Source organism: Syngnathus typhle, linkage group LG10, assembly GCF_033458585.1.
Source record: "Syngnathus typhle isolate RoL2023-S1 ecotype Sweden linkage group LG10, RoL_Styp_1.0, whole genome shotgun sequence".
NCBI classification, from domain to species: domain Eukaryota; kingdom Metazoa; phylum Chordata; class Actinopteri; order Syngnathiformes; family Syngnathidae; genus Syngnathus; species Syngnathus typhle.
Genome location: NC_083747.1, coordinates 2,852,432 through 2,879,167, shown reverse-complemented (window position 1 = coordinate 2,879,167; position 26,736 = coordinate 2,852,432). Strand labels below are relative to the sequence as shown.

The 26,736-nt window shown below is 41.0% G+C and overlaps 4 protein-coding genes across 15 annotated transcripts; 1 reads left to right on the top strand and 3 right to left on the bottom strand.

Annotated features, from left to right (window-relative positions):
• Positions 1 to 265: 265 nt before the first annotated feature.
• Positions 266 to 24,009, top strand: snx27b (sorting nexin 27b). 12 transcript variants are annotated; one of them, XR_009715926.1, is made up of 19 exons: positions 940 to 1,059; positions 1,216 to 1,374; positions 1,468 to 2,184; positions 3,039 to 3,210; positions 3,286 to 4,503; positions 6,519 to 6,750; positions 6,827 to 7,019; positions 7,110 to 7,174; positions 7,249 to 7,353; positions 7,421 to 7,499; positions 7,660 to 7,823; positions 7,899 to 7,988; positions 8,347 to 8,496; positions 8,649 to 8,777; positions 8,855 to 8,914; positions 8,990 to 9,052; positions 9,132 to 9,377; positions 20,391 to 20,520; positions 22,443 to 24,009. XR_009715926.1 is itself a non-coding variant. In XM_061288331.1 (18 exons), the coding sequence occupies exons 6-18, from the start codon at positions 4,166 to 4,168 to the stop codon at positions 9,243 to 9,245; spliced, it is 1,782 nt and encodes a 593-aa protein (XP_061144315.1). In that variant the 5' UTR covers positions 266 to 284; positions 1,003 to 1,059; positions 1,216 to 1,374; positions 1,468 to 2,184; positions 3,039 to 3,210; positions 3,286 to 4,165; the 3' UTR covers positions 9,246 to 11,410. The 12 variants fall into 12 exon arrangements, 9 of the variants coding, with proteins under 9 accessions (XP_061144315.1, XP_061144319.1, XP_061144314.1 ...); XM_061288331.1 differs by lacking the exons at positions 20,391 to 20,520; positions 22,443 to 24,009 and adding an exon at positions 266 to 284 and having other exon boundaries at positions 1,003 to 1,059; positions 9,132 to 11,410; XR_009715924.1 differs by lacking the exon at positions 20,391 to 20,520.
• LOC133160568 (uncharacterized) lies at positions 11,989 to 14,080 on the bottom strand. The gene is made up of 6 exons (XM_061288341.1): positions 13,691 to 14,080; positions 13,338 to 13,431; positions 13,155 to 13,267; positions 13,019 to 13,073; positions 12,756 to 12,857; positions 11,989 to 12,675 (listed from the first exon to the last, which is right to left on the bottom strand). Exons 1-6 carry the CDS (start codon positions 13,792 to 13,794, stop codon positions 12,136 to 12,138), a joined length of 1,008 nt encoding a protein of 335 aa, XP_061144325.1. The 5' UTR covers positions 13,795 to 14,080; the 3' UTR covers positions 11,989 to 12,135.
• On the bottom strand, positions 14,330 to 20,420 carry LOC133160567 (neuronal acetylcholine receptor subunit alpha-7-like). The gene is made up of 9 exons (XM_061288340.1): positions 20,024 to 20,420; positions 19,072 to 19,116; positions 18,773 to 18,882; positions 18,613 to 18,692; positions 18,044 to 18,211; positions 17,262 to 17,456; positions 16,361 to 16,447; positions 16,183 to 16,292; positions 14,330 to 16,102 (listed from the first exon to the last, which is right to left on the bottom strand). Exons 1-9 carry the CDS (start codon positions 20,099 to 20,101, stop codon positions 15,311 to 15,313), a joined length of 1,665 nt encoding a protein of 554 aa, XP_061144324.1. The 5' UTR covers positions 20,102 to 20,420; the 3' UTR covers positions 14,330 to 15,310.
• LOC133160569 (E3 ubiquitin/ISG15 ligase TRIM25-like) lies at positions 22,512 to 26,311 on the bottom strand. Its single transcript, XM_061288343.1, has 2 exons — positions 25,507 to 26,311; positions 22,512 to 23,929 (listed from the first exon to the last, which is right to left on the bottom strand). The coding sequence occupies exons 1-2, from the start codon at positions 26,309 to 26,311 to the stop codon at positions 22,512 to 22,514; spliced, it is 2,223 nt and encodes a 740-aa protein (XP_061144327.1).
• Between the last annotated feature and the right edge of the window lie 425 nt (positions 26,312 to 26,736).

Here is a 26,736-nt window from a genome sequence, read left to right as displayed (position 1 = left end):
AAAACAAAATAAATAAAATACATTTTTTTAAAAGCCTTTTATGGTCCTGTCTCTTTATTCCAGTGATTCTCAAGCTTTTTTTTTTTTTTTAATGTCTCAAAAAATTTTAGACTTTTCATTCTAGTGCCAATTAACTAGCGCTAGCTAATTGTGAATGCTAGCTCTAAGGCAGGGGTGCGGAACTCATTTGAATCAGGTGTGTTGCAGCAGGGAGACCCAGAAACCGTGCAGGACTCAGGCCCTCGTGGATCAGACAGCTTTGCAAGTTAAAACCGTGTGAGGCTGTAAGTCCACAGCTTTATATTATTTGAAAGAGAAAATTTTGTTTTTGCTGGATACACAAATGAAATGCTGACAATGAAAAACAATTAAAAAGCAAACAATTTCCATTTCGATTCATACACAAATGACAAACAATTCGGAGCCGATTCATTTAAATTTGTACTCAGATGAAAACAATTCTCACCAAGAAATGTTTAATATAGGGAATAGGAATGGTTAGTCATGCAGGCATGTTGACCGGTCGTCATGGTAATGATGTTTAATGGGACAAGTAAACATAATGTGGCGTGACTTGTTTTGACTGGTATCTGTAATGCGGAAAACTAAATCACCGTAGTGAGCAAGGGCCAAAAAGGTTTAAAAGGGAATAACACTTTTTTTTTAAATAAATAAAAATAAAATAAATTGAAATGTTGCATAGGTCTTTTCAGACATGTGTGCGAATGTGAATTGTGTCAGCCCTTTCTGCTCACTTTATTTACTAACGACACAAAAAATAATTGAAAATAAAATTGCAAAATATCCCTGTTTATGTATGCAACAAAAACATTTGTACAACCTTTTTCAACTTATTTGTTTTGGAGTGTTTGACAGTTTTTCACAAATAGCAACATCTTCAGTGACTACACAAACACGACCAAACCAGTCAAACCTGTCAATGTGGAGGACGGCAAAAGGTGTGATTAGTCATTGGGGTGTTTTTTTTATTTTTTATAAAAGGCATTCACTTCATTCTCAAACTTGCTTCGTTGGAAAACAAGACGACAAGAACATCTGGTAAGTACTGATGGACCTCGTGATATATGTTATCTGCACGATTAGATCTGTTGATGTAAAAATATTGTGTGCACTATTTAAGATTATTTTCTAGCCCATTCTGCAACTTTAGATGATCCTAACTCCATTTTGTTTTATTTTTCTCTCCTGAACCAGATTGTTTACCCACCCAAAGCAGCCATGCGTGACATACAAAATTGCATTGATAAATTTGTGGATCTCTTTGAGGAGTTCTCCAGTGAGGAAACTGACTGTTTGAGCAGAGAACAGTTCAAAGCACTGGTAACCAGTGAAATCAACTCCCCTGATTATGAAGTAAGTGACAAAATAGTAAATTTCTCCACATTACAGAATTGAATTTTAGTTTTGTTTTCTTGATATAAAACGGCCTGTTTTGTGTTTTCATAGGGGAAACTCGAGCTAAGCGATATTGATGCCGTCTTTGCAGAGCTGGATAAGAACAATGATGACCAGCTCGACTTCCAAGAGTTCATCAATTGCATGGGCAAAATGATTAAAACTCAGCGCAAAAAGGCTGGCAGAGGTCGCAATAAAGGCAGAGGGGGCAAGAAAGGAAAAGGGAGAAGGGGCAGTGGCAGTTGCAGTGGCAGTGATGACGAACACGGCGGCGGGGGCAAGGGTGGCGGCGGCGGGGGCAAGGGTGGCGGCGGCGGCCGCGGGGGCAAGGGTGGCGGCGGCGGCGGCCGCGGGGGCAAGGGTGGCGGCGGCTGAGCACTGTCAGCGCAAGTCAATAAAACACAATGAAGCTTAATGGTGGCTGTGCGTCTCTTTTTTTTAATAAATCCGCCTCAGAGGTCTTCAATTTGGAGTTCAAAACTTGGTCCACTCCCTTGTGGAGTTTGCGTGCAATGCATGTCACATCGCCTCATGTCATTTTCGGATGTCGTGCCGCCCCTGTCATATGACGTCATGTCAGGTGATTTTCGTGTCAGCTCAGGTCGTGTTTGAGTTTCGTTGTGGCTGTTACCATGACATAAAAAAGGTCTTTAAGGAAATGCACGAAGGCAAATCAGGAATATTGCATGACCGCTCCATCACTGAAGAAGTACCCAAAATGGATCCGTGCAGAAATCTGTAAAAAGTTGAATGCTACATTTTAAAAAGGTATGTATGTTTATTATGGTATACATATATATATATATATATATATATATATATTCTCGATTTGTGTACTTGTACATTGCTTCTCTGCCAGGACATTCTATTTTTATTTAATACATTTTCCACATTATTCCAGTCTTGATATGGACATACTTTATTTCAGTGAAATGGTACATACATAGAATGTCATTTTATTATGTTAAATGAAATCAGTAGATAACCAACTGTTATTGTCAGTGGTGTGTTGTTGGGTGTGTCTTCAAAAACCAGTTTGATCAATTCAACTGCCAACACCAAATTGTTTGTAAGAACTGGTTGTAATTTGGGACAAAGAAGGTGTGTCATTGGGGAAATGACCCCATCCCTTCATAAAAAGAGTTAAAAAAAAATCGAAGCATGTTTTCCCGTAAGAACAAATAAATAAAAATGGCATCTAAAGTTGCTGTATGTCAAAACATCTTTGGATATATTGTGACAAGACTTGATGTTTGCAATGGGGTATTAACAAAATGGCTGCCCCCTTGAGATGGATAAATACACATACAGTAATCTGCTTAATTCTTGATGCACAAACTCAATATAAATCTGAATTGCATATTTAGAGTTTGTGGGAGTAAATAAATTGGACTTGAGTTCAGCTTTAAACCTGCATTTTAATGCACCACTGTACTATATATAACTCCAAAAAGTGAAAGCAAAAGGGTGTGACGCCGAGTGTTGTATAAAAGGTCTGTATCCATTTTCTGTTGACATTTCTTCTCGCCGACGCCATTTGAACATCGTTAGCTGATCATACAGGTTTGGTGAGTGGAGGTTTCTTTTTAAATAGCATCAAATATATATTTTTCTCCTTCCAGAGCCAGCATGAGCATCCGGACAAGGTTGGCAGGAAGCACACAGCCAAGAGTGATAGAGGCAATGTGCATTCTCCAGGATACATTTATAGAGTATGCAGAGCGATCAGAGGACAAAAACACTATGACCAAAGCAGATTTCTCGTTGATGCTTCGTAAAGAGTGCTGCATGCAGGTGAGTGAGAGATAGAAGATTAAATTCCTTCACATTCCAAAGTTGCGTTTAATTTAAATTGCTGCTTTTCTACAGATTGACACCAATCTGACTGAGTTCTTCGACAGCCTGGATTCCAACGGTGATGGCGTTATGGACTTCAATGAGTTTTGTGTTCTAATGGCAACATTTCTTACATTGTTGTCACCTTCATAAAACTATATTTGATATGTTTTTGCTTGCTTTAACAAGCACACGGGATTCTAAATCTTCTCATAAAATGTCATGAATTCTAATTGACTCATTTTCTCAGTTATAGCCATTTGGTTGACTGTCTTGCGTGGGGAAAAATGCAGTCATACTATTTATACTGCGTGGTGATGAACGTGTACCCATTGCACTGCTGCCACCTAGTGTTGAGAGTTTGAATAATGAAACGTGTCAAAATATGAGTGAATTTCTCCGTGTTTGTTTCTCATTATATTTAAAGAGGAACGTTTGTCATTAGGTATTAAAGTAACCTTGCTCTTACTTCAGTATAGATTTTAGGGAAACTATCGCCACATTTGTAAATACGTCGTGGCTCCTGAGAGTAGGTTCAACTCTTCTGACTAGATTTCACGTACATCGAGTCAATTGTAGTAAATTAACATTGTCTTAATTGCAGTATTTTTGCGTCTTGTGATGTTTATGTTTGGGAGGTAGTCGTAAAATATTTATTTTAAAGTGCTTTTGTTCAAAAAAGGGTAGAGAACACGCTTAATTCGGCTAAAATAACAACGAGCATTGATGCGGCTCGCGTGGACGCGCTGAGGCTCGGTCACGTTAATCATCGGCGTCCTTCGGCATTTTCCGCTCTCACGGACTGTTTAATGGTTTAGCTAGCGCAGCTGATTAGCTTGCGCTTATTCAGCTAATATCCGTCGCTTATTCGCCGTTTTCCCAACTGGGGCGGATGGCACAAGTGCTATAACAAATGTCGGATGTCGAGGGGCACGTATTTTGTCCACCGCTGCCTCACAATTCAGCGTGTAACGGTACCCGGAGCGGCGACATCACGCCGGACGCCGCCGGCGGTGATTTCGGTGGCTTCCAGAACCGCAGCACCGCCGTGACGTCGGGCCCACGGCTCATCCGAATAGTCAAGTCAGATTCAGGCTATGGTTTTAATGTCCGGGGCCAAGTTAGTGAAGGAGGGCAACTCCGGAGTATTAACGGAGAACTGTATGCCCCGCTGCAGCACGTCAGCGCCGTCCTGCCGGGAGGTGCCGCCGACCGAGCCGGTATTTCGAAAGGAGACCGGATTCTGGAAGTGTAAGTAGATTTTCGTGCTTATGGACACGCGTGCTCCTATTGTTTGTGTACAAAGTCAATGCCACAGACAGCGAGTGGCAGTGTTGAAGCTGGACTGGGCTGGTGAATGGCTTGTTTGTGCCAGGGGTCATTATACATTCCTGTCACACAAGTTCCATCTCACCCCCTTATTCCCCATTCATACTTGCTTTTTATGGTACCTATCACCACCAAAACCACTTGAGTCCGATTACCATCATTTAATTGTGACTTGCTTAGTCTTCTTATAATCACCGTGCAGTGGTGATTGGGAGGTGATGTTAGGCTCTGTTGCTATGGTGAGGAGTGTGCAGCATCCACTTGAGCATCATCTGTGTATGTGTGTGTGCGTCAAAGGTATGCAGAATGGCAGGAACGCTTATCCCTGATTGGCTTTGCTCTGGCAAAGTTGCCAAATCATTGGCTGGCTCCTGCATGCCGCTTTGTAACCTGGCAGTTTGGTGACCCCGTTATTTTGTGGACAGGTTTTGTCATTGTCCCTACGGACGGTTTTCATCTACTTATATTATTTGAAAATATGGACAGACATTTCCTATTGCCAAAGTTTGTATACTTGTATCAAGTTATGCACCTTTTCCCTTTATTCTATGTATACTGTTTGTACACTATGTTTGTGTTACCCAATGCTTGAGTTCTTTCAATAGGTCTTTTTTTTTGGGAGAAATTTTATATATCAAAAGTAATAGTGGTATCGATATGTGACTACCAAAATATGCCTTTTTGCAACTCCAGTTTTGCAGAGAAAGTGAAATCCCCTCAAAAAAATCTCGTAACAGGTGATCCGAGGCAATTGAAAAGATAAATCATTCCCTGGAAACGCGAGAAAACGACCGACTTGATGACACTGTGGAAAGTGCTGAAGTTGCAGGACCAAAAGTCACTGCATGAGGTGCTTATGGAGTCATAAAAGCGGCGAATTGAAATGGTGCCAAGTTGGTGCTTTGCACTTCCCACTTTTTTGTCACCACTGCCTCTTAATTCGACATCCCGGCTTCATTTGTCGTACCCATGCCGCATTACATAACAACAGCTGACACTAGATCAGGTGTCAGTCACAAGTTCCTCTGAAAGCATTTCCTGTTTGTCCGTGTTCTAGCTGACTATTGCAAATGGATGTGCCTTCTGCTATCCAGCATCTTCCTTCACTGCTGTTCAGCAATATAAAATACCATCAGGCCCCTTTGGGAATTGTTTTAATTAATTTAAAACATATGTTCGGCTTCTACTTTAGCATGAACATATGCTCCACTCAGTTATGGCTGCTGTTTTTGTTTCCTACCTTCAACCATGTTTTTGTGGCACTAAGATGTCTAGTCATCAAAATAAATGTGCTTTTTTTTTCACGACATTATCTTTGACTTTCAATGACTTTAAAAAGTTGGGGCACGCCTGGTGAGTGACTTGGGAGCCAGCGGAAAAGAATGCAGAGGTTGCTAATTTTAGCATCTGGCTAACTGTTAGCAGCTAAATGAAATGATATAACATCAATACAGGGCTTTGGCAAAATTTTATGTAAATAATATGAATTACCGTATTTTCCGGCCTATAAGGCGCACCGGCCTATAAGGCGCACCTTCAATGAATGGCCCATTTTAAAACTTTATCCTTATATAAGGCGCACCAGACTATAAGGCGCACCATTAATGCATCATGTCAGATTTTTAATCCAAATCAAATCATTCTCCATTTTATCTTTTTTATTTCAACTTCAGACGGAATAAATTACTTTATAATCATAAAATAATGATCCATAGTCTTTTTGAGTCATGATTCATAGTCTTCCGCAGGCCACTTATGATTGATTTCATGACACAATGCTTTGGGCCAGTTTAAATTTAGGAATTTGGTCCATATATAAGGCGCACCGGACTATAAGGCGCACTGTTGGTTTTTGAGAAAATTTTAGGTTTTTAGGTGCGCCTTATAGGGCGGAAAATACGGTAGCTGACATTCATGGTCTTTCTTCCTTTGATTAGTAACCGAGTGAATGTCGAAGGCGCCACGCACAAGCAGGTGGTGGACCTCATCCGGGCCGGAGAGAGGGAGCTGCTATTGACCGTGCTCTCAGTCCCGCCTCAGGAAGCCGACTGTTTGGATGTCGGCGACGACGTCTCGTCCCTGTCCTGTTACGATTACTCCGACAAGCAGGCCGTCCCCATCTCCGTGCCCAGCTACAAACACACTGAACTCAACCAGGAAAAGTTTGTGGTGAGTACACAAGCGGAAGATCACGAGTACTCCAAGGTTTGTTCCACGAGTGTTTGACCTGCTCTCTTCCACCCAGGTTTATAATGTCTACATGGCGGGAAGGCAGCTGTGCTCAAAACGCTACCGAGAGTTTGTGATTCTTCACCAAAACCTGAAAAGAGAGTTTGCTAACTTCACCTTCCCCAAGCTACCCGGGAAGTGGCCTTTTACTCTGTCCGAACAGCAGCTGGATTCGCGACGCAGAGGCCTGGAAGAATATCTGGAAAGAGGTATGGAGGGAGAAAGTTGAGAGCGTCAATAATAAGATACAATAATATTTATTGATCCATCCTACCACTTCTTGTTCCGTCTGTCTGCAGTGTGCTCTGTGAGGGTCATTGGCGAAAGTGACATCATGCAGGAGTTCCTGTCGGAGCCAGATGAAGTAAGAATTGACTGAAAAATGGGTGTGTGTGTGTTTTGTGGCACTGCAGCACGACTTTTCCTCTCATAATTTAGAATTACAACGGCATGTGGGATGTGGACCTGAGAATAGCCGTTCCCGATAAGACCATAGTCACTGTGCGGGTTCGCAAAAATTCTACCACTGACCAAGTGTACCAGGTACCGAAAAAAAATCTTACATCACATAAATATTAGAACACCCTTGACCCCGATTTCTGTCTGTCAGGCGTTGGTCATGAAACTTGGGATGGACAGAATAACGGCTAGCTACTTTGCACTGTTTGAGGTCATCAACCACAACTTCGGTGAGTAACTGAGCACCCTTTTATTACATACATGAATTTACCGTCAATATGACCCCCCAAAATATGCATGACATGTTTTGATTTTCTTTTGAGGCATATTCGTCCACCTCATTTTCAATTTGTCGGCTTGCTTCAGATGCTCTCTCTTTTTTTTGTTCAGCGCGTAAACTTGCCCCCAACGAGTTCCCTCACAAGCTGTACGTGCAAAACTACACCTCGGCCATTTCCGGAACCTGCCTGACCATGCGCAAGTGGCTCTTCACGACCGAAGAGGAGACCTTGCTCAATGACAACCAACTTGCCGTCTGCTACTTCTTCCACCAAGTGTGTGTTGTTTGTGGTGCAACGGTGCGACATTTATTTCCCTCTCCTCTTTAATTTGATTTGTCTATTTTACAGGCCTTGGAGGATGTAAAGAAAGGTTTCATCAAAGTAGAGCAGAAGTCTTATCAGCTGCAGAAGGTTGCGGAGCAGCAAAATATGCCCATGGTTAGTCTCTCATATACAGTTTTACGGTAGCTTTCCAATCCAGGTTTTGTTTGAATTTATAGAAGTAGATAAGTGTTCTATATTCCTGTTGTGACCATTGAATCATTATAACAACACTTGGCATATCATTAAAAAAAATTGCCATTTATTATTTAGCATGTCATTTAAAAAAAAAAAAGATAAATAAATATAAATACATATAAATAAATATGAATAAATATGAATAAATTAAAATAAATAAAACCAAATAAGTATAAAAAAATAATTGTGGCAGCAGCGTATAAAACAAAATCATACAAAAAAAAAAAACTAACCTGCGCTGTCCCTCTCATCCCCCCCCCCCCCCCCCCCGTCACAGTATTTGAGTTTGTTGCGGGACTGCGAGGGCTACAATGAAATCTTGTTCCCTCATTGTGCGTGCGACTCCAGACGCAAAGGGCACGTCGTCGCCGCCATCAGCATTCAGCACTTCAAGCTGCACGCCTGCACAGAGGACGGGACGATGGAGGCAAGGGCAACTGCTTTTTTTTTTGCGTGTCACTCCACCTTACATGTAGAAATAAACCGAATCCCAAAGAAAATCCAAGTGAGATCCGATGCTAACTTTGAGATATTGTGTCTTCTAATACTTTGTCCTAATGGACTCCAATTTGTTTTCAGAACCAGACGATTGCCTTCGAGTGGAGCGAAATGCAGAGGTGGGACACCGACGAAGAAGGCATGGCCTTTTGCTTCGAGTACGCGCGAGGGGAGAAGAAACCACGTTGGGTCAAGATATTCACGCCTTACGTGAGAAGACAAAGCTCTTCTTTTTTTCTTTTTTTTTAGTGGATCATTTTGTGGATTCAGTTTGTTTCTCCTTCCAGTTTAACTACATGCACGAATGCTTCGAGAGAGTTTTCTGCGAGCTAAAATGGACAAAGGAGGTAAAGGCGGTCCGTTTTTAGCTGCTTTCCAGTAGAGTCGACAAAAACAAAAAAAGGTTCTTTCAATATTCTCAGGTGGAGGAGGAGTCGACGGACAACGACAACAAGAACGTCTCCCACGATGGTATGTGTGGCAAGGTAAAGCTAAACCTGCCTCGGTCCTAATTAGCAAACCTGACCGAGTCTTTTTCTGATCTAGTCCCGTCTGACTTTGCAGAATATTTTCCAGCTGCTGAGGCACCGCAGCGATGGAGACACCCAGCAAGAGAAATCCTTACCTCTTGACGAGGCGGCAGAATCCTCGGCTCTGCTCAGCCCCGCCCTCTTCTGAACGCTGACGGATATTTCCATTTCCATCCAACAGACGAGCCATTCCCAAACATCTGCAAAACATCTCGTGAATTCTTAAATCATGCACTGAGAGCATTCGAGATCAAGTCGACTCAAGTCGGGACGAAGTGGGGTAAGTTCACCTTAATAGACTGAGATGTGTTTTGCAACTTTTAAAAGGGAAACTGGACTGTAGTTATGTTTTCATGGATTGCAAAATATGGCAATAAGCAGCCTTTGACTTGTACTCAAAGCGAGAGATTGCCACAACTGTGTGTTCTTTCACACGTAACGACGTCCATCGAAATATTTCAAGGCGGTGTCATTCAAAAAGTCCAGCTCAGCGGAATGTTTATTTATCATTTTGTAATGTGGCAATTGAACGAAGAGAAGACTCCAGAAAGGTTTTTCTAAATTGACGTGTACAGCGGTGGCCTATGTGCTCATACCTCTGAATTTCTCTTTTATCTTACATTTAGTTGGCTACTAAACCTCAACTTTAAACTTTTTTCGAAAGAAATTGTTTACTATGTGCCAAACTGCAGTTGAAGCGAGTCGGATTGATTTTGCTGCCACTCCCGAGCGCTTGTGTCACACTTGCAAAAAGGAAAAAAAATGGAGTCAGGTCACCACTGTCCAAATAGCAATTCCAAACATTGTCCAAATAGCAATGTTTCAAAACATGACAACACCATAAATCATTTCAAAACAGCTTGGACTGACCTAAAATCTGTAGACACCTTTGAGACCTAAAAAAAAAAAAAAAATTGTCAAAGCGCCTTTTGATTAAATGGCCGCATTCAGTCATGGCAGTCTTATCAGAAAATGCTCCAAATATGTCTGATTGTGAGGACCCAGCCCATTGGGGAAAAAAGAAAAAAATATATATATCTTTTTTTAAACGGGGCGTTTCACTTTCACAGTCGTGATGCAAAGCTTTCTTGAAAATTCTGACTGACTGCCTCCTAAGCCACTTTGTATGAGTCATCATCCAACCGGCATACATTTATAGTGTATTATATAAACAAGCCCGAAGACTTAAGTCTTTATGGGGATATTAGTCTGAGAAAAAGCGACAGTTGTTTACTCTGAACTGTGTGCGTGACCCAGACCGAACAGCAGGGGTCCCCCTCCCCCCCACAGTCAGTGATTACTTTGCCCGCACGATTTATAATAGGCCTTAATTCAAACGTACGAGAATTTATGGCTGCAGATGTTTGCTCGCTCGTCGGGTAAATCCCTCATTTCAGACGGAATATATTTACAAGAGAAATTTATGCGAAATGTAAAAAGACTTTCAATAAGGGCTGAACAAACAGTAGCTGCAGTCTAATGTGATGAACCGTCTAATTTGATATCCTCTTATCGTTTCCGGAGTAATTTAATAGGAACGGCATGGAAATGGAGATATGGTGAGTGAGGATTGTCATTACAGCTTATCAAATAAAATATGCAACATTAATGTGGGTATAAAGAGATATTTATTGTTTGTTTTTCCCCAAATTATTTAGGAGGGAAAGTTATTGCGGTAATCAGAACAAAAACGTGTTGTGAATGATGATGTCATCAATATCTCGACAGCACTCGTGAGATCTTTCAGGAAATTTGGGGCCACCATAGTATTGATTACGAAACAATATGTTTGTTATTTTATATCTCGATGGAGGTATCGGTGCAACCCGGACTTAAATCGCGGCTTACTTTAAGAATGTGACGTTTTTCATGAAAGCCATGCCTGGAGAGTTAATTAATATTTTATAATGCTACCTGTTTGAACAAATGATTTCTCTATGCATTATTCCCCGTGGGGGGGAAAAGTGCTTTTAAAATGACTCGCTATTGTCTCCGAACAGATTGTGCTTAATATTTAAAGGGGAAGTCAACCCAACATTTTCTTTACAATAATAAGCTTTGAGTTTGCCGGAGCCATTTTTTGCAGGGGTTCTGTTTAAGTGTCTTATGTTTTCGATTTATCTCCGTTTCTCACGCTCAGTCCAGCTTGAGACTAATTTGTGGCTTTGATTATTTATTTACGGATTGTATCAATTTGTGCATCTCTGATAATAGCCCCCTCCGTCGAAAAAGCTAACTGACGACCCGCGGATTGTTGTCTTATTGTGATAAACTAAAGTATTCTTTTAAATAAATCATTTTATTGACACACTGTTTACACTCTTTCTCTTTTGGAAAAATGGGACACATTGTGATCTTCGACTTGACACTCTTATCCCGCTTTTTTCTCATTGCCCTCCTCCTCTTTAACTTCCCCTAATGAGATGTGGGAGACAAATATCCAAAAGTGGACAAAAGGCCGTTCCGTATCGACCCGTGTCTTTTAATAGTTGAACCCGAGACTCACTTAGGAAACGCCCTCTCTGCCTTGCGAAAAGACAATGGGCAAAATGAAAAATAAAGAAATAAGTGAAAATTAAAAAATATGAAGAAATGTCAAATTAATTTCAAATAATGTATAGAAGTAAAAACAACATTAAAATATATATTACAAAATAAAACTAAAAATAATACAAAAATATTTCAATTTTAAAATAGCAAAATAAATGTGGGGATACATTAAAAATATAAATATCTATTTCAAATATAATAAAACATGTTTTTTCACTTTTATTTTTTTTTTAAATATATATACTAAATCATTCTATTATTAGGGTTTTTTCACTTTCATTTATTTTTGTTTTGGTTTTCAATAGTTCTATTTTCACTAAAAAATAATATCTAAAGACAAATTTAAAAAACACACAAGACCATTTTATTAAGACTAATAATAAACAAATGTACAAAAAATAAGAAAGAGAATATAAAATATCTAATAAATTCCAAGTCCATCAATTCCTTCTTCCGCATTAAACAGCGGCGGAGAAGCATAAAGAGTTTTACTCTTCATCCAGGTAGACCATTTGCACAATGGCACTCAGGACACTACTTCGTGCAGTGACAAAAGTTCCATCATAGTCCATGGTGTCGTAGCTTACAGAGCCCTCAACAAACTTTTGGAACAAGCTCTGGGTTATGTCGCAAGCGGCGGCAATGCAGAAGCACCAGAGTTGACCTTGTGGCACGTATTGACGCAAGACTGGGATCGGACCCAGAGCGTTGACCAGCATCATGCCGATGGCCTTGCTGGCATTGGCAGATCTTTGCGGCAAAGTCGCGCTGATGCTTTTCTCTTCGGCGGATGGCTCCAACTCCTCCAGAAGCTTGTTCAGAGCCGTTTCTATTATACGCAGCACCAGGGACCTAGTAGTAGCACTGTGGAACAGTGGGCAAAGATGTAGTCTTTCTGCCATGGTCATCTGGGTCTTGTTCAGTAACCTCAGAAGCTTGTTGCAAAGTTGGCTGAGGAAAGCCTCGGTGTCTCGTTCGGCTTGAGGCAACAGTAGCATCCAGAACTTTCGGAGGCCTTCAAGCGTGACCTTGGGAAGACAAAAAAAAAAGATAGTTAAGCCACTGAATTGCTGCATGGTTCATTTAGGGCGGGAAATAATTGACGTACCTTCCTACTGAGCAATTGCGATAGGCGTGCCTCTTCCGTTAGTTCCTTGTAGACTTCCGTCTGAAGCTTATTCAAGTTTAGGATCCGTGTTATTGTCCAGGCCTGGAAACGGCATCACAATTTTTTTTAATCCATAAGTTCTTTTTTTTCAGTAGTTCAAATGTACAAAGTGAATCTACGGACTTTTATATCCCCACATAAGTTGATAAAATATTTACAGCATCTGCATTAGTTTTACTTTCTTTCAACTTTTCAGGACTTACCACTTGAATCATCTGAAGCATGCTGGGATCCACACTCTTTGCCATCTCTTTGTACCTATCAAATTTACACAAATAGTTAATTCATTTTGGGTGAATTAATGAAAATATGTTTTAATATTGTATATATTCCACCCACTCTTGCTGGAATTGTCTTTTCTTCATCAACCACGCCTTCATGTCTTTCGGCAACAGGCACGGTGGGACTCGGTTTTCCATGGCCAGGAGCACAAACTGCCTCATGAACATTTTCTGTATGTTCAAAGAGAAAACATATTATTGATCGATTGAAGTATTAAGATATCATTTCCAAATCTTTTACCTCTGCAGTGGCCATTTGTTGCTCCTTCGCTGATAAAGAAGTCGTTTTGAGGAGTTCTTCAAGCAGGTTGAAAGAATCCTCTGTGAAGTAGCATCTATGGACACACAAAAAAAAAAAATTAGAAAGGAAAATACTTTAAAAAGCCTTTCATGAGATGCAAACTGACAATATTAGGAAAAAAAGAGTGCAATTATATTAATTTCCACAAAATCATTTTTAGCATCCTCTGCACAGTTAATGTCATTTAATTGTATACCACATACAACAAATTTCTGACTTTGTATTTTTTTTTACAGCGTTTTAATATTTATAGCGTCAAAATAAATAAATGTTTCGGAAATATTTATACATACTTGATAGACGTTAGATTTCCCATCCTTGAAAACGTGAGAGCTCCGTGCGTTTCTGCTGGTCTGATGCTTTTTGTTGAATTGATCAAGTTTGGAAATTGGCTCATATATATGAGAAAAAAGGTCTTTCATCCTCTTCGATCTCCATTTGTCTCTTTTATCGCGCGTTGACGTCATTGAGACGCAACTCAGCAACGGACCAACCAAAGTTGACCTTGCATCAATAGTGAAACCGTTTCTTTCAATCAACGTTTACTAAGACATAATTCACGTTAGGATCACATAAAAGTATTAAAAACAGTACCCTCTTGTGCTAAAGTCGCAAAAGGACAATGTTGCACCTACCATTTGTTTTACCGTTTCCTTGCTAGCACTAGCATGCTTTGTTGCAAGTTAGCTTTAGCGCTAACAGTTGAGTTCCGTGCGTAGATTTCAAAATTAAAGCTTAAATGCTTAAATAAATAAATAAATAAAAATAGGTCAAGTTAAAACTTTACATTGTACTCTGGGAACTTTAAATGTCCACAATAATGTATTTATTTTTCTCAAAATGATGATGAAATAGCTGGTCAAACAAATAAATAACTTTGGCCCAAAGTCACCAAACCAAATAACACTAGACTAATTTTGTTGCAGTTAATGAAATACAAGCTTTTAATTACAAAAAATAGTCACATTCAACTAAAACAATTATGAATATTTAATACTATCAGTTGAGGAATGTTTAATAGATTTGAGGCAATTATTGTCATCCATGCATTTTTACGATGCAACGCATGACATCCTCAGTCGTCGTACCGTAGCACACGACACACACGGTCCCATGAGTGGGAATTTTTTCGGTGTGTGCCGGTGTTGTCACAGTAGAGCACATGGCTGACATCTTCTAAATTTATGACCCTGCGTTTCATTGCAGCTCGCCAGCACAGTCGCTTGATGCAATCTATACTCAGCGGCCACTTTATTAGGTATACCTGCCTGAGCAAATTTCGCCTGGACAAGAGTAAAAATACTCCGAAGGTGTTTGTTGTTTACATGGCAAGGTTAGGGTCACTTCCCTCAAGCTGCCTCCCTCTTTAATGGCCGATCATTTAAAAAAAAAGTGTAAAAGCCTGTTTGCTTCCTCAGCATGTTTCACCGTTCGCTCTCTCTCGAGCATATTCTTTAATTTTATTTTTTTTTGCATCCTCTGCATAGCTCTCCTCCTCCTCTGTCTTCAATCATCCCCTCTGTCTCATTTTCTACCTTATCGTTAATCACTTCCTCCACCACCATCACTCTTGGGCTAGTTATCCTTCACATCAACCCCTTCTGCATCCTCTTAAAAGTTCCAGAGGTGTATCAATCTTACTGTTGGGTCTTTATTTTACAAATAAAATGGCTCAAATATTGTAATCATCCCATCCATCTGGCATAAATCCATATGTAGCATCATTGCTTTGAAGAACCACCAATCTCGATTGAACATCTAAACAATTTGCTTTAATAGCCAACGACATGGAAATGTACATGCACGCAATTTCCACATTGCTCACTTTGCATGCAGTTCTCGTATTTTCACGATTCTTTTATGTTGCTTGGTCAAACGGCAAAATTGCGCTTGCAAAAAATCCTGGTTGCTTCTTAGAGGAAGTCTTTGGCCAGAGATTCTCCAAAATTGGGTGCGGCCATGAGAATGGCGATGGTGCAGATGATGTTGAAGACGCTGAATCCGACCAGACACAATCGGTCGATGACTGCTGCGGCGAACTGCCACTGCTCGGCCAAACTGAGCTGGCGGTCCTGCTCGCGAACCCGTTCTACCAAGAACTGCACTTCTGTGAGAAGAGCTTGGAGCTGGTTGTCCACTGCTCTGCTTCCATTGAGGCCACTGTGGGCGGCCGCCCTCCCTGAGCCCATCCCAGCTTCTAATCCACCTGGCCCGGGAGACGTAGTCGTCGATTCTGGGTTTAGCGACAATGGCGTTTCCTGCAATCTCCCAGATGAAAGGTGATGACTCGCCATATCTGCCCCTCCATCCAGTGCCTCTCCATCTTCACCTACAGGTCCGTAGGAGTTTCTCATTTGACTGTGACTTTGGGCTTCTGCTGTGGGTGAAAAGCCCTGGAAGCCTACGTAAGGCAGATGACCGTTTGGTTGAGGGTGTAGATTGGGGCTGGGTTCTCTGTGGATGGCATGTGGGACGATGATGGCTCTGGAGATGCATCCGTGTGGTGGTGAGTGGTGAAGCTGAGCCAGACTGGCTCTCAAGGAGGCCAGGCTCTGAGGGAGAATGGAGGTCAGCTGGGTGGCAGGTGAAGACAGGGTCTTGCTTTGAGTGTCTGCCTGGCTGTGGGGAAGATCTTGTTCGGTTCCCTCGCCTGGTCGTTTCATCCGGAGAAACCAAGGAACCCACTGCAGCAGAACCAAGTTCACCTAAGAAAGAACAACAGAAGACAACTTGGTTTCAATGTTCTACCGAAGCTTGAAAACAGAAGACAAATGGTCAAACTCACCCAATGTGGAATTTGGCCATTGTTGGGGTTGTGGTGATGGAACTGGAGGACAATGACCGTAGCCACTACGGACATGCCAACGATCACCATGGTGCTGGCAAAATACTGCCCTGAGGTAGACACGGTCCACATCAAATCCATTGTGACCATTGTCAAACTAAGAACTGAAGAAACTGACCTATGAGCGGTATGGAATCCGAAGTGGCGGGCATGATCTCAGCAACCATCAACATGAAGACTGTCAGAGAAAGTAGAACAGTAATGCCTGGAAGAATGAGATAAAAATAATCATCCGTATTGGAAGATTCCTTTAAGTTGGATTTGACAACTTTTATCATGCCTCGAGCTCTTTTCAGCAAATGTCAAAGGATGAACTCGACTCTGCGTGAGTTTTGCATTTGACTTGGGAGTCTTGCGACAGTAAGTGTGAAATAAGCTGACTTGTTTAAAGGCTTTATGTTATGGAAACTTTTTTTTTTTTAATTGCTTGTGTACGGGAGTGCCAGCTCAGCCATTAAATCTGAAATGAAACCATCAAATGCATTTTGTATGGCTATAAATTTACGTCCTTGGGGTATTGCGATGAAAGCGTGTCAGAGGTCGCATCTTTAAAACAGAAAGACTCCCTGAAGACGTAGACCGCTATGTTAGCTTCTTATGCTAGCTGGTGACTACTTAGTTGCTATATGCTTACCATCTGTGATTAAAGGTTAGAGTATTTTATGTTATTTACGTACATATGTAAAATTGTGTTTTGAAAACAACGTTCCACCAGTTAAACCCAAAAAGGAGCTCTCCCTGAAAACTGCTACGTTAGCTTCTCATGCTAGCTAGCGTGTCGCTAGTGATCAAAGCCATGTTTGCGAGTCAACCAGATCAACATTCCACCTCTCTTGTGATTGGACTTTGAGGCACCATTGTAATTTACTTAGTATGCTGTGTTTGATCTCTCTCCTCTTCCTTCTTGTCTGTTCTTTCTTCTCCTCTCTGTCCCATCGCAATTCTCCCTGAAGCATCTCCAAAGCGTGACCAAAAAAAAAACAATTTCTCACACTCCTGTCTATTTACTGTCTCCTCACCCAAACTGATCTTCTCGCCAGAGTTGGCCGGGAGCAGAAAGACCAATAGCGTCATGGACGAGAGGAGCACGCAGGGAATGAGAAGGTTGAGAGCGTAGTAGAGAGTCCGTCGGCGTAAGGTGACCACAAAGGTCACGTCCGGGTAAGGCTCTGCGCAACATTCGTAGAAAACTTCATGGCGACCGCCGGGCACCTCTGAGGGGAAAAATAATGCTTGGTTTGATGGTCCATGAATGACCTTGCTCAAGAAGATAAAGTAGACACTTAGAAAATCTTCTTACATTCAAGTTTTTTTTGTTGTATCTCTCTTATGGGTTTCTTTTTCTGTCTCTTAAAAGGGTAAAGGATTTCTCTTGACACCTCACTGAGCTTTCTGTTTTATGTTGAAATTCAAGATAAAGCTGCTGCCATAGAAACTGAAGCAAAACCAAAGACTTGCTGTGTAGGATGTTAAATTATGAACTGCAGTAGAGATCATAAAAATATTTTAGAATATAAATGAGAGGGGAAATAAGTGGGAACTTGTCTGTGGAAGAAAAAAAAAAATCCCATCAGAGAGCAACCTTCTTGGTAGAAATATACTATATATAGAATCATGGGGAAAAAAATGGAGGACGCTGTGGGATACCTCGTCTACAAACGTTCACTTCTAGTTATGCGTTCGATTTAAATAATGAGGAACATTCCGGTAATATTTGAATTTCTGGTCAGTGCATGTCGGGTTCTGTTGTTAACTAACCCCCATTCAAAATGAAATGATGATATTTCATTTTCAACCTCACCCAATAAGTCCCACTCTCCATTGGGCATGTATCCCGACACATCTGCCTCCTTCATCTGGATGTCCAGCAACCAGCCGTCAAACGTCCAGGAGCCAAACTTCAGCTCGCATCGCTGAATATCAAAGGGGAACCAGCGTACGTCCACGTTACACGTGCTGATAAAAATTCCTTGGAAAGAAAAGAGTGTAGAAAAAAAAGGGATCATTTTTGGAGAGGGAGAATATAATATAATATAATATAATATAATATAATATAATATAATATAATATAATATAATATAATATAATATAATATAATATAATATAATATAATATAATATAATATAATATAATTAATATGATATAATATGATATAATATGATATAATATAATTAATATAATATAATATAATTAATATAATATAATATAATTAATATAATATAATATAATTAATATAATATAATGAATGTATAATATAATATAGTATTATATATAATATATTTCATATATAATAAATATATTATAATAATATAATATAATTATTTTTTATTTGGGTATATAATAAATAATACTGAATAAACAGCAACTCACCTGGAGGCAGATACTCACAGAAGCCACTGGAGTTTACCAACACGTTGGTCTTAAAGGTGCTGTCAAACTTGTCGTGAGCACTGCCGAAATATTGTTATTCTGACATATTCATCCCGTATGGAACGCAGCATGTGTGTGTGTGTGTGTGTGTGTGACATACCTATTATAAAGCAATATGTCAGGTGTCCATATTTGATCTGCGGTGAAGCGAAGGTTTTTAACTCCAGGGTATTCTGACTGATTCCATTGCAAGTAGTGATCATACCACTGCTGAGGGACACAAATATATATTTCATTGATAGTTTAACGGATGCTCAGATTAGCATAACAGGCATAAATTATACACGTGCGGGTATCTGTATTCAATTTATGTTCCACCTATTCTTGCCATCTGTGTTGCTGCGTGGGCTTGGCTATTTATATACAGCTATAATAACAAATGATTAATTAATAACTCACCATCTGCAGCCAGATATTTGTGGTGAGGATCTGGTTCTTTTCATCCTTGGGAAATGCAAACGTAAAAAAAAAAAAACAACCGTTAATCTGTGAAGTGATTATTTTCCGGACATTTTTTTATTAAAAGAATTGTTCAACCTTGGCAGAACCTACTGGGTGCCATTGTACAGTTGCCGGTTATTGATCACTTTAATTACAGTAGCTTGTGTAAACAAGGCTATTTGGAGTCAAACTCACAAGTAAGAATATTTTGTAAAATTGTAATTCTATGTTTTGTTACTGTTAGGTAGCATTTAACGAGAAAATGCCATCGCAAGAACAAAATCTGACAAGAGTGACCATGCAGAAAAAGTCCCACAGATGTAAAACCAAAAACTACAAACATGGCACAGTTGCCAAAAAAAGAAGAATTGGTAGCAAATAAGGAGAGGGTCTAAATATTCAATTTAATAAATAAGAATTACCAATGATTGCCCCGTTTATTAACCCCATCTTGTATTTTTGCAACGGACCCTCTCCACCCTTGCTTTTTCACGTATGTAGTCGAGTATTATTCTATTCTGAATAATATATATGTATTTTTATTGTATTTTATATATATATATATATATATATATGTATATATATATATATATATATATATATATATATATATATATATATATATATATATATATATATATATATATATATATATATATATTTATTTATATGTATTATATACCGTAATTTTCGGACTATAAGTCACACCAGCCATAAAATGCCCAAAAAAGTGAAAAAAAAACATATATATGTATATGAGTCGCTCCTGAGTATAAGTCGCCCCCCCCCACCCAAACTATGAAAAAAAACGCGACTTATAGTCCGAAAATTACGGTGTACATATATATAATTTTTTTTTTGTGTGTGTGTGCCATCATTTGTGTTGGGCTGGTTGTGTCACTTTGCCTACCACATCCATAACTTGCATGAGAGTGATGGAGAAGTGGACGGTGAGGCCGTGGGAGTCGTTGGCCACGGGCCTCTCCATGGGGTTATAATCCCTCAGCAGCTCCCTGAGCAAGAAGCGTTGATGGGGACCCTGATTTGTCTCTTGGTGGGTCAATAGAAGGGGGACAAGTGGAGATGGAGAATTTGGAAAGTATTGATTATGTGGGGGGAAAATAGGAGAAAAGAGCTATGAAGAAGAGAACGCTGTGTCAGAAGAAAGCAAAAGAGTAATAGAAGCTCGCTACTTCTAATCAATTAAAGCCCCTGATTGATCACCGGCCGACACGCCATCTCTTCCTGCTGTTGTAAAGATGTCCGCTCGGTTTCAGGCGCAGAAAGTCAAGCTGTTAAACGGGGAGATAACCAGCGGGACACATAGCATCCACTGGAATATGAGCTTTCACTCCTCGGCCCATAACTCCACATGAGGGGGCTTCGATTCGGTGATTTCTCAAGAGGGTAATTATACACATGTGGACACAAGGATCACTCAACAGTTACTGCTCATTTTGCATATGGACAAAAGCGTCGAGCTAGTCTTTGTGATGGCTGCACCAGTCCTTTCAGCAAATGGGTCAGGTATTTTGTAGATGAGGTTTCAAATAAAAAAAAATAAAAAATATTTGATAAATTATTATTATTTATTATTATTTATTATTATTTATCATTATTATTATTATATCAAATAAAAACAAAATATTGTCCATGTCAGCATACCCTTTTTCTAAGGGCTCAAAAATTGCAATTTGGAAAAATTTGGAAAACCACATTTTTGTGTGAAAACTCGTATTCCAAAGAAGTAATCACTGCCATATAAACCAGCATGATATAAATCCCCTACATTTTATTGCAGCCATAAAAGTTTATGCTCACTGCAAACAGGACCAAAATAAAATCACCCACTACTTATATGTAGCGTGTTTTAATCATCCAATTTCAGTCGGAAAAAGCTAAATGAATGCAACAAATAGTACAGGAATCCTGATTATGTCAAAGTTAGGTTGACGGGATTTAAGAACGGATTGGTCCGTACCATCCAGCCTCTGTGAGTGAACTTCCTTTTCATTATCAATCTTCTCCGAACCTTTAATACCAAGCATATTTATTTTCAACCTACTGACCAGGGGCGTAGCCAGCATTTTTTTTGTGGGGTGGCCAGGGTGGTATAATGACTCGGGCATGCATGTGTCAATCTTTATCATACCATCCACAGTCAGGGTTTTGTCAAATAAAATATTATCCAAGTGGCTCTAGCCACCCCTGGCCACCCTGTAGCTCCGCCCCTGTTCCTCACAAAGTAACTCTCATCTGCACAGAACGGTCCATCTAAAGTAAATACATTATTTTTATTTATTTAATCACAAAAAATGCATCTGAGCATGGGTGTGTAAACTTTTTATACCCCTGATTTTCTATTTTAAAAAAAAATCACTTATACAGAATTTAATTGCCATAGCAATAAACTTTTGATTTTTAGGTTGTGTATGGTGCAGGATTTTTTTATTCAAAGGGTCAAGCCGTTTTAGGTAACCACTTAATGACCCGTAATTAATATCTCTTTATCGTAGGATGATTGCGTCAATCCTCTCATGCATTGGAAACCTCTCACACATGACGCTTGTCATTACAAAGCAGCTTCTTCAGTGGCGCAAACGTGCAAGGTCACACACACACACACACATGCAAACGTAAACAAAACCACACTTGTTAGAAGCCAGAAGTCACTCACCAGGCAGCCGGGTGGCAAGTGTCAAAAGCCAAAGTGCCGCAGCCTGCAACATGCTGCGTGCATTCCCCCTTAGTGTATGCGCGGAGAAAGGGTCTTGGAAGATGATGGATAGATCCAGATGTGTGGAGAGGTTGAGTGTGAAATGAACAGCGGCGGAGCGAGGGAAGAAGCAGGAGATTGGGGGAGGGAGGGGGAGAGGGTGGGAGAGAGATGGAGTGAAACAAACACTAGTGGGATGGATGGGGGGGGCTCTGATTGGCTTGTACGTGCACCTTAACACATGCAGCACTCTTTTTTTTTTTGGCACTTTGTTTAGTGATGGAAGTTCATCATTTGCAAAATTCATCAATAGACCCCTATTTAAAAGTATTGAACGTAAATTGAGGAAACAAAACCACAATAGGTAACAAAATGATTGGCGCTCTTCAGCGCAGTACAATACGTACTTGGAATCAACTGCTAGCGTTTATCTGTAAAGTTCACAGTAGATAAATGCTGACACCTAGTGGACGTTACCGCAAATGACAAAGAAATACTTGACACTTGTCTTTGAGTCACGTTAAATCCAAACAGACACACACACACGAATAATACAACTTTTTTCTCAAATGTATTTATTTATTTATTTATTTATTTATTTATTTATTTATAGTTTATTGAACAGGTCAGTCGAACAAAATATTACCTGATGACAATCTGGAGCGAAATATCGTCAACCTCATCAAGAAGTCATAACACGAAGTTCAAGTGGACGTATTTTCAGAGGATTTCTACCATTCGTCCAAAAGTAAGGAAACATTTTCTCGTTATTAATATACGAGGTATTATAGGGCTTGTTGAAACAGTACAACTTCATTTTGTTATCACCGTTGAAAAATGTAACCGATCCGTCTTTGGTGTTCGCTTGAACTCGGATCCTCTGCAGTTTCTCTCGAAAAAATCCGTGATGCACAGGTTGGTCTCTCCTGTTTGTGATTGTTCTCTCAACATTTACCCGTGGCAAAACCCTTGCTTCCATGGGTTCTGGCAGAAAAGGACCCCCCCACCAATCCACCAATGTCCAGTCTGTGATGTGTTTCAGCTCATGGCCCCCTGATTGCAACTGCGCGGTGCGAGAGACGTCTTGTACAAACATTTTGTATTTTATTTGACGACGCGTGAAAATCCATGCTTTCACGGTCTTTGTCAGCCAAGGATCCCCCAACAACATCCCCACTGTCCAGTTTGTGTTGTCACTCACCTCAACATCCCACACGTGTGTTCCCAAAGCCAAAGCAGAACCGAGCACACCCTTCCACTTGAACTGTTCAGAATTCTTTGGGTGCGGCTGGTCTATTCCAAATCTCACAGTGGTCAGGTCTTCAGACAGACTGAGGTCTGGATGGGCTGTGTTGGGGTCCAGAATGACGGGACTGTAGGGGACCATTTCCTTCATTTTTTCCCACACGTAGTACTTGAGGTTGCCCACGTGTTTGGCTTCTTCCAGGAGAAATCCCCTTGGGAGCTGCTCGGGCTTGTCGGGCAGCTTCTGTATTCTGGTCATCAAAGTCTGGAAATTCTTCATGAGGGAAAGGTCGTCAGACATCAGCTGCTCCTCTGCGGTTCTGATTATGTCTGAGAGAGCGGCCATGTCTGTGCTGAGAGCCTTAATTTTCGTCTCCATCATCTGAGTCTTCTTCTTCTCTTCCTCCTTCACAGCAGACAACCTGGCCTCCTCCTCAACCTGCAGGAAGTGCCGAAGCTCCTCGAAATCCTTCTTAATCTTGCTTTCCACCTTCACCCTCTGGACCCTGATGTACATGGTTTGTTCATTGCAGTTGTCCCTTATCTCATTAAAATCTTTCAGTCTATTCTTTGCATCCTGCAGGACTTCTTGGAGTTTCTTTTTCTTATCTTTTGCAACTTCATCAATGGGGCGGAACTGGTGGTTGGTGTGGATTTCGGAATCTCTGCAGATGAGGCACACAAGCTCTTGGTCGTCCAAACAGAAGAGTTTGAGTTTCTCCTTATGCGAGCGGCAGATGTCCTCCGACTTCGTTGAGATTTGTGAAAAGGCCTGGCACATGTTCCTCAGAGCCAAGTTCGAAGGGAGCTCCATCGATCTGCACTCCGTTCTACAGACTGGGCACGGGCGACTGTCTTTGTCCTCCCACCATTTCTCCACACATGTACGACAGATGCTGTGACTACACGGCAGTAAGACGGGATCCTTAAAGATGTCCAAACAAGACGGACATTCGAGATCCTCCTCAATTCGGCAAGCCATCATGCAACAAGCCTTCAACGAGCACTACCAGATCCCCGAGAACAGGTTCTTCTTTTATTTTGCACTGACTGCAGAAAAACACGCCTACCTGAAACCCATCAAACTAGCTACCCAACATTACAAAACTCACAAAACAAAAGCCATAAAGTGGAAAGTACACACCCTTAAAATTGCTTGATGAAAAATTAGGTTAACATCCTGGGTTGTTCTGCACAAAACAACGTTGTTTTTTTTACAAACCTAACACATCTGGGGTTGTTTTTTTTTGTAAAACAACCAAATGTTGTGGCAGACAGCCAACTTTCTGGGTCGGTCTAATAATACACAGGCCTCACGGAGTCTTCGGCGATCAGTTTAAAGGTGGATTCAACCGGGTAAAATGTTCACCTTTACAACTCACGCAGTCCTCGGCGATAAGTTTAAAGGTGGACATGGAATCAACTGCTAACGTTCTTCTGTAAAGTTCACAGTAGAAAAATGCTGACACCTAGTGGATGTTACCGCAAATGACAAAAAAAATACTTAACACTCGTCTTTGAGTCACGTTAAATCCAAACAGACACACACACACACGAATAAGACAACTTTTCTCTCAAATCTATTTATTTATTTATAGTCTATTGAACAGGTCAGTCGAACAAAATAATGCCTGATGATCATCTAGAGCAAAAATATCGTCAACCTCATCAGGAAATCATAACACGAGGTGAAAGTGAAAGTATTTTCAGAGGAGTTGCATCATTCGTCCAAAAGTAAGGAAACATTTTCTCGTTATCATTATACGAGGTATTATAGGGGCTGAAATAGTAACAATTCACGTTGTTATCACCGTTGACGAATGTAACCGATCCGCCTTTGGGGTTTGCGTGAACTTGGATCCTCTGCATTTTCTCTGGAAAGGATTTTCGGAGTGGCAACGCCTGACGTAAAATTTGGTCACTCTTGTTTGTGATTGTTCTCTCCTCAACATTCACCATTGGCAAATCCCTTGCTTCCATGGGTTCTGGCAGAAAATGACCCCCCCACTCATCCACCAATGTCCAGTCTGTGATGCGTTCCAGCTCATGGACCCCTAATTGAAGCCCCCTTGTCGGCCCCAGAGTGTTTCTTTGTATAAACATTTTGTATTTTTCATGACGACATGTGAAAATCCATGCTGTCACGGTCTCTGGTAGCCAAGGATCCCCCAACAGCATCCCCACTGTCCAGTTTGTGTTGTCTCCCACCTCAACATCCCACACGTGTGTTCCCGAAGCCAAAGCAGAACCGAGCACACCCTTCCACTTGAACTGTTCAGGATTCTTTGGGCGCCGCTGGTCTATTCCAAATCTGACAGTGGTCAGGTCTTCAGACAGACTGAGGTCGGGGTGGGCTGTGTTGGGGTCCAGAATGACGGGACTGTAGGGGACCATTTCCTTCATTTTGTTCCACACGCTGTACTTGAGATTGCCCACGTGTTTGGCTTCTTCCAGGAGAAATCCCCTTGGGAGCTGCTCGGGCTTGTCGGGCAGGTTCTGCATTCTGGTCATCAAAGTCTGGAAGTTCTTCACGAGGGAAAGGTCGTCAGACATCAGCTGCTCCTCTGCGGTTCTGATTATGTCTGAGAGAGTGGCCATGTCTGTACTGAGAGCCTTAATTTTCGTCTCCATCATCTGAGTCTTCTTCTTCTCTTCCTCCTTCACAGCAGACAACCTGGCCTCCTCCTCAACCTGCAGGAAGTGCCGAAGCTCCTCGAAATCCTTCTTAATCTTGCTTTCCACCTTGTCCCTCTGGACCTTGTTGTAGTCGGATAATTCATTGCAGTTGTCCCTTATCTCATTAAAATCTTTCAGTCTGTTCTTTGCATCCTGCAGGACTTCTTGGAGTTTCTTTTTCTCATGTTTGGCAACTTCATCAATGGGGCGGAACTTGTGGTTGGTGTGGATTTCCGAATCTCTGCAGATGAGGCACACAAGCTCCTGGTCGTCCAAACAGAAGAGTTTGAGTTTCTCCTTGTGCGAGCGGCAGATGTCCTCTGACTCCGTTGAGATTTGTGAAAAGGCCATGCACACGTTCCTCAGAGCCAAGTTCGAAGGGAGCTCCATCGATCTGCACTCCGTCCTACAGACTGGGCACGTCCGACTGTCTTTATCCTCCCACCATTTCTCCACACATGTACGACAGATGCTGTGACTACACGGCAGTAAGACGGGATCCTTAAAGATGTCCAAACAGGACGGACATTGGAGATCCTCCTCAACTCGGCGAGCCATCATTCAACAAGCCTTCAACGAGCACTACCAGATCCCCAAGAACAGGTTCTTCTTTTATTTTGCCCTGACTGAAAAGTTCCGACTAGATATAGTCGGACTTGCCTCCACACACACTTTGGGTTCCGGTACAAGCCCTCTCGAGAGGGGCTGGACTCTCTTCCACTCTGGAGTTGCCCAGGGTGAGAAGGTCGGAGGAGTGAGTACCCCTGGATGACAAAGAAAAACTAAATTAGACAGCAGAAGGCCGTACGAAAATCCAAGAAGAAGCGATATCCTGTTAAGACCTTTCAACCTGACGTGATCAAGTGTCTTTGACTAATGTGAGACACGGCAGAAATGATACAATACCGCATCAGGGAGCTTCTTAATAATATAAATTTACATAAAATATGTCTATTACAAGTTGAGAATATATAATAACCGTTAGT

Excerpts from the sequence above, each read along its gene's own strand:
- LOC133160569 (XM_061288343.1), bottom strand. The coding sequence starts at position 26,311 with ATGATGGCTCGCCGAGTTGAGGAGGATCTCCAATGTCCGTCCTGTTTG. Across the intron at positions 23,930-25,506 it reads GGAAGAAGCCAAACACGTGG|ACAGTCGCCCGTGCCCAGTC; the intron begins GCAATCTCAAGT and ends GGGAGGACAAAG.
- snx27b (XM_061288339.1), top strand. The coding sequence starts at position 1,240 with ATGCGTGACATACAAAATTGCATTGATAAATTTGTGGATCTCTTTGAG. Across the intron at positions 1,764-4,308 it reads AAGGGTGGCGGCGGCGGCGG|GGGCCCACGGCTCATCCGAA; the intron begins CCGCGGGGGCAA and ends CGCCGTGACGTC. Across the intron at positions 7,824-7,898 it reads TCTGCTACTTCTTCCACCAA|GCCTTGGAGGATGTAAAGAA; the intron begins GTGTGTGTTGTT and ends TCTATTTTACAG.
- LOC133160568 (XM_061288341.1), bottom strand. The coding sequence starts at position 13,794 with ATGAGCCAATTTCCAAACTTGATCAATTCAACAAAAAGCATCAGACCA. Across the intron at positions 13,074-13,154 it reads AAAAGACAATTCCAGCAAGA|GTACAAAGAGATGGCAAAGA; the intron begins GTGGGTGGAATA and ends TAAATTTGATAG. Across the intron at positions 12,676-12,755 it reads CGCAATTGCTCAGTAGGAAG|GTCACGCTTGAAGGCCTCCG; the intron begins GTACGTCAATTA and ends TGTCTTCCCAAG.
- LOC133160567 (XM_061288340.1), bottom strand. The coding sequence starts at position 20,101 with ATGGAGAGGCCCGTGGCCAACGACTCCCACGGCCTCACCGTCCACTTC. Across the intron at positions 17,457-18,043 it reads TGGAGAGTGGGACTTATTGG|AGGTGCCCGGCGGTCGCCAT; the intron begins GTGAGGTTGAAA and ends TTTTCCCCTCAG. Across the intron at positions 16,448-17,261 it reads TGGCGAGAAGATCAGTTTGG|GCATTACTGTTCTACTTTCT; the intron begins GTGAGGAGACAG and ends TCATTCTTCCAG.